At 43.4% G+C, this 3,999-nt stretch overlaps 1 protein-coding gene across 1 annotated transcript in view; it reads right to left on the minus strand.

Annotated features, from left to right (window-relative positions):
- Nucleotides 1–222: 222 nt before the first annotated feature.
- Nucleotides 223–3,999, minus strand: part of CTDSPL (CTD small phosphatase like) — a 125,701-nt gene continuing 121,924 nt past the window's right edge. The window contains exons 9-10 of the mRNA XM_007462720.1: nucleotides 3,869–3,999; nucleotides 223–348 (exon numbers count right to left, since the gene is read on the minus strand). Coding sequence (XP_007462782.1) covers nucleotides 223–348; nucleotides 3,869–3,999 — 257 coding nt within the window. The remainder of the gene's footprint in view (nucleotides 349–3,868) is intronic.

Here is a 3,999-nt window from a genome sequence, read left to right on the forward strand (position 1 = left end):
AATCCAGTAAAATGCATGTCCCTTTACGAAATTCGTTAAAAGAGTTCACTTTAAAATAGTTGTTTCTGTTCTTAAAAAATAAAACAGGTAGGTATGGCCACATTCGCCCCGTGGCCTGGAGTATGGCGTGTCCTCACTCTTAGCTCCTGGGGAGCTGAGGCCAGGCAGGTCCCGAGGCTGAGGTTCCAGGGTGCACAGGCGGGAGGCGGGCGGAGGCCAGGGCTACCTACTGCAGAGTCTGTGCAGCATGCTGTACACGTCGTCTTCCTGGCTCAGGCCCTCAAAGAAGGGGATGAGGTCTAGTAGCTCCGTGTCTGTCATGTCATCGAACCAGGACTGCACAGGCACCTGGAAGACAGTGCATGGAAGGGGCAGCAGAACTGTATCCAGGCCTGGGGGCTGCTTCTAGCCTGACTGGGTCCCTGTACTTTAACATTTTCTTTGGTAAGGAGGATGGGTACCTGGAAATCATCATCATCATCGTCATCATCATCATCTTGTTCGTTCTCCTGTCCCAACTAAAATCAATCCAGATCTACCTGGTTCAGGAAGGCAAAATTAAGTGTACCCACTTTGCAGGCATTTGCCTGTTTTGTTTTCCTGCCACAGAAAAGGTGGCCAGGGCGCAGAATATATAACTAGCTTAGCACCTTGCTAATTCCAAAACGCTCTTGCCATTGCATTAAACCAGCTTCTTGTACCTCAGAGCACTTGGAGCCAGAGGTCACCAGCCAACACTGACATCAGGGAGCCCACATAGAGGGCATCAGAGGGCTTCCACTTAGGGTCACTGTGCCAGACTGCACAGCAAGGAGAAGTGGACCATTTCCTCCCACGCTTAGCAGAGATCAGGTAAAAGGGGAAGTATAAAATTTCAGGACATTCTGAAGCCATGGGCAAGACAGCATTCTCCCTTAGGTTTAGACAGAGAGGTGGGGAAGGCTGCTAGTGGGTGATAGCCAGGGGTGCAAAGAAGAGATATTAAAAGAAATTTGGGGAAGCCAAAAAAGTTGAAAAGCAGTATTTCTGACCATTTAAAAAATCTAAAGACTGCTCAGAAACATAAAAATTCAGCATGTAATTTAAAAAAGAAACAAGGTAAGGATTAACCAAAAAAATGACTACTCCTGGGGAAGGGACAGGAATGGGTGAGAGGGCAGAAACGGACACAAGACTTCTCTGAATTTATCTTTGCTGATAGTTTTGATGTTAAACTATGTAAATGTGTTACATAATTGAAATAAAATTAAATCATAAAGAAAAAAGCAACAAAAGATGAACTTTAGTGTATATAAGTTTGTGACATAACCACAGAGGATTATTTCAAGTGATTTTGAAACATAGTGCTGTTTGTAGATTTCTCAAAAAAACAAAACCTCTAAATGCACTCAGTTGTTTTATTATTAGTAATAATATTAAAACAATGCAATTCTGAAGCTATTAAATGTATACTATAGAATAAATCAAATCTGTAATAATGTTAGTATCTTTAGGAATCAAGAGTTTCAGCATAAGAGAAGGAGACACAAATACAAAAACAAATTAAATAAAAACCGTTACAACTGAATTGGAAAAACCAATGTGAATTTATGATTTTGTTTTCATTCTAAAAATAAAAATAAGTGTATTTTAGCTCTGTCCAGTAGAAAGGACTGGAAGCAAAGGGCATCCCAGTAACAATGAGAACCCACCCAAACTGTGGTCTCTAGATACCATTTTCATTCTTAGGAACCAGGTTCCACAGAAAAATGGCTGATTCCAGGGCTGGAGCAAGAAATGGACAAGATGAGCTTAGAACATCTTGCTGGACCAGAAAGCAGGAAGCTATAAAAGACTATTGTTATCTGAAGGGGCATCCACTGGCCAAAGGTGAACATTTGAGTATACAAAAGGATAATAGATGGACTTAAGTTATAACATAAAAAAATATCCATGAGTTCATAATGGTACCTAAAAAAATTCACTGGTTACTTTTGGAGGCTTGCTAGAGCACCAACTCATGACTCTGAAAACTGCAAAATTAAAAAGAACCAAGACTTTACTCTGACTTCCCTATTCAAACATTCAAAATGAATTTTAGGGTAATCAAGTAGTCAATGAGAGCAAGTTCAGTTAAAAAAAAAAAAGAATTCCAGCCAATAAATGCAGAAAGAATGATAGGATTCAGAAATCACCATTTTGCAATTCCTAATGAAATAGTGGATATAGGTAAGGATCATCAATGACTGCTCACAGTTGTGAGCAGTTGTGAAAGGTCGATTGAAAATTTAAAAATGGATGGATCAGGCTGAGAACACCTGAATCCAAAAATCAATTCAAAATCTTTAAAAGTGGGACAACCTGATGTTATATGCCTCCAGATGTGATACCACAGTGAGCACACAATACCAAAGCAATGTAGGGACCTTGTTTGGATTCTGATTCAAACAATCCAAATGTAAGGAAATATTTCGAGATGATAGGGAAAAGATGAACACAGACTGGATATTAGATAATATTAAGAAACTGTTAGTATTATCAGATGTGATAATGAAATTGGGATTTTTTTTTTTTTTTTTTTGGCCACGCCGCGAGGCTTGTGGGATCTTAGTTTCCGGACCAGGGATCGAACCAGTGCCCCCTGCAATGGAAGCGTGAAGTCCTAACCACTGGACTGCCAGGAAAGTCCCTGGAATTGGGATTATACTAAAAAGAACCCTTATCTGTTAGACACATTACAAAATGCATTAGGTTGAATTTGATTAACTCATCAAAAGGAGCATATTTAAATATAATACATTTTGAATGTTTGTTCAAATAATGATTATACACTAATGGAATCTAGTTTGAACTCAGTTTTTGGTTATAACTGGAGCAACAGAGTTCTGGCCTCAAGGAAAGGACCCTGTTTGGGCTTTTGTTGAGTCTGAGAAGCATGGGCTTGGGAGAAACATCCTCTCCAGGGCCTGAGCTGAGGCCTGGCGTGGTGGCCACCATGGAGGGGTGAGCAATCACCAATGGGGCTGGTCTCTCTTCCCCTGGAAATGAAGGGCGGGCAGCAGGAGGGCGTCTCTCCTGCTCTGAGTCATGCTGCACTCAGAGAGTCGGCACTGGGAGCTGCCACGCTCCATGGTTTCTGTTTTGTTTTGTTTTTTGTGGTACGCGGGCCTCTCACCGTTGTGGTCTCTCCCACTGCGGAGCACAGGCTCCGGATGCGCAGGCTCAGCGGCCATGGCTCACGGGCCCAGCCGCTCCGCGGCATGTGGGATCTTCCCGGACCGGCACACGAACCCGTGTCCCCTGCATCGGCAGGCGGACTCTCAACCACTGAGCCACCAGGGAAGCCCTCCATGGAGTTTTAAGTAGGAAATGTTCCCGTTGTCTACTTTTTAGACATCATTATGAGGTGGTGAAGTCTGGCAGTCTTATCTGAAGACCTCACTGAAGTGCTATTCATTCTTAATACTTCTGTTGAAGAGGTCACCCAGGACTTCTAAGTCTACAGGGGTCATGAAGTCCTGGGCAACAGCCAGCTCCAGGAAGCCAATGACAGAACCTTCTCGGTCACAATCCTAAAGATGCTAAGGAGATACAGGCTCATTGAGCCTGCAAGCTCTGCTCTAAGTGCTTTTCACGTACTGCCACCCAATCCTCCAACAACCCTATGAGATCAGCATGCCTATACTCCCATTTGACAGAGAGGACAACTGAAGCTCAATGGGCATAAATAACTTGGCCAATGTCATGTAATTGCTAAGTGGCAGAGTTGGGATTTCACCAAGGAAAAGGCCAAGAAACCCCGCACAGGTGCTTGAAGGTACAAAAGTGGTTCTGCCTGGCAAGAGAGCTCAGATGGAGCTCTGCGTCCTTTTGCTTTGGGGCTACTTACTGCATTCTCAGGATGGAAGATGTACGAGGCAGGAGAATTGTCCACGATGATCACTTTGCTCAGCTCCCGCCCAAGGCGACTCAGGTCTTTCACATAGTTCCCTCGATGGAAAACACATGATTCTCGGAAGA

Source organism: Lipotes vexillifer, unplaced genomic scaffold (genome assembly GCF_000442215.2).
Source record: "Lipotes vexillifer unplaced genomic scaffold, Lipotes_vexillifer_v1.1 scaffold539, whole genome shotgun sequence".
NCBI classification, from domain to species: Eukaryota; Metazoa; Chordata; class Mammalia; order Artiodactyla; family Lipotidae; genus Lipotes; species Lipotes vexillifer.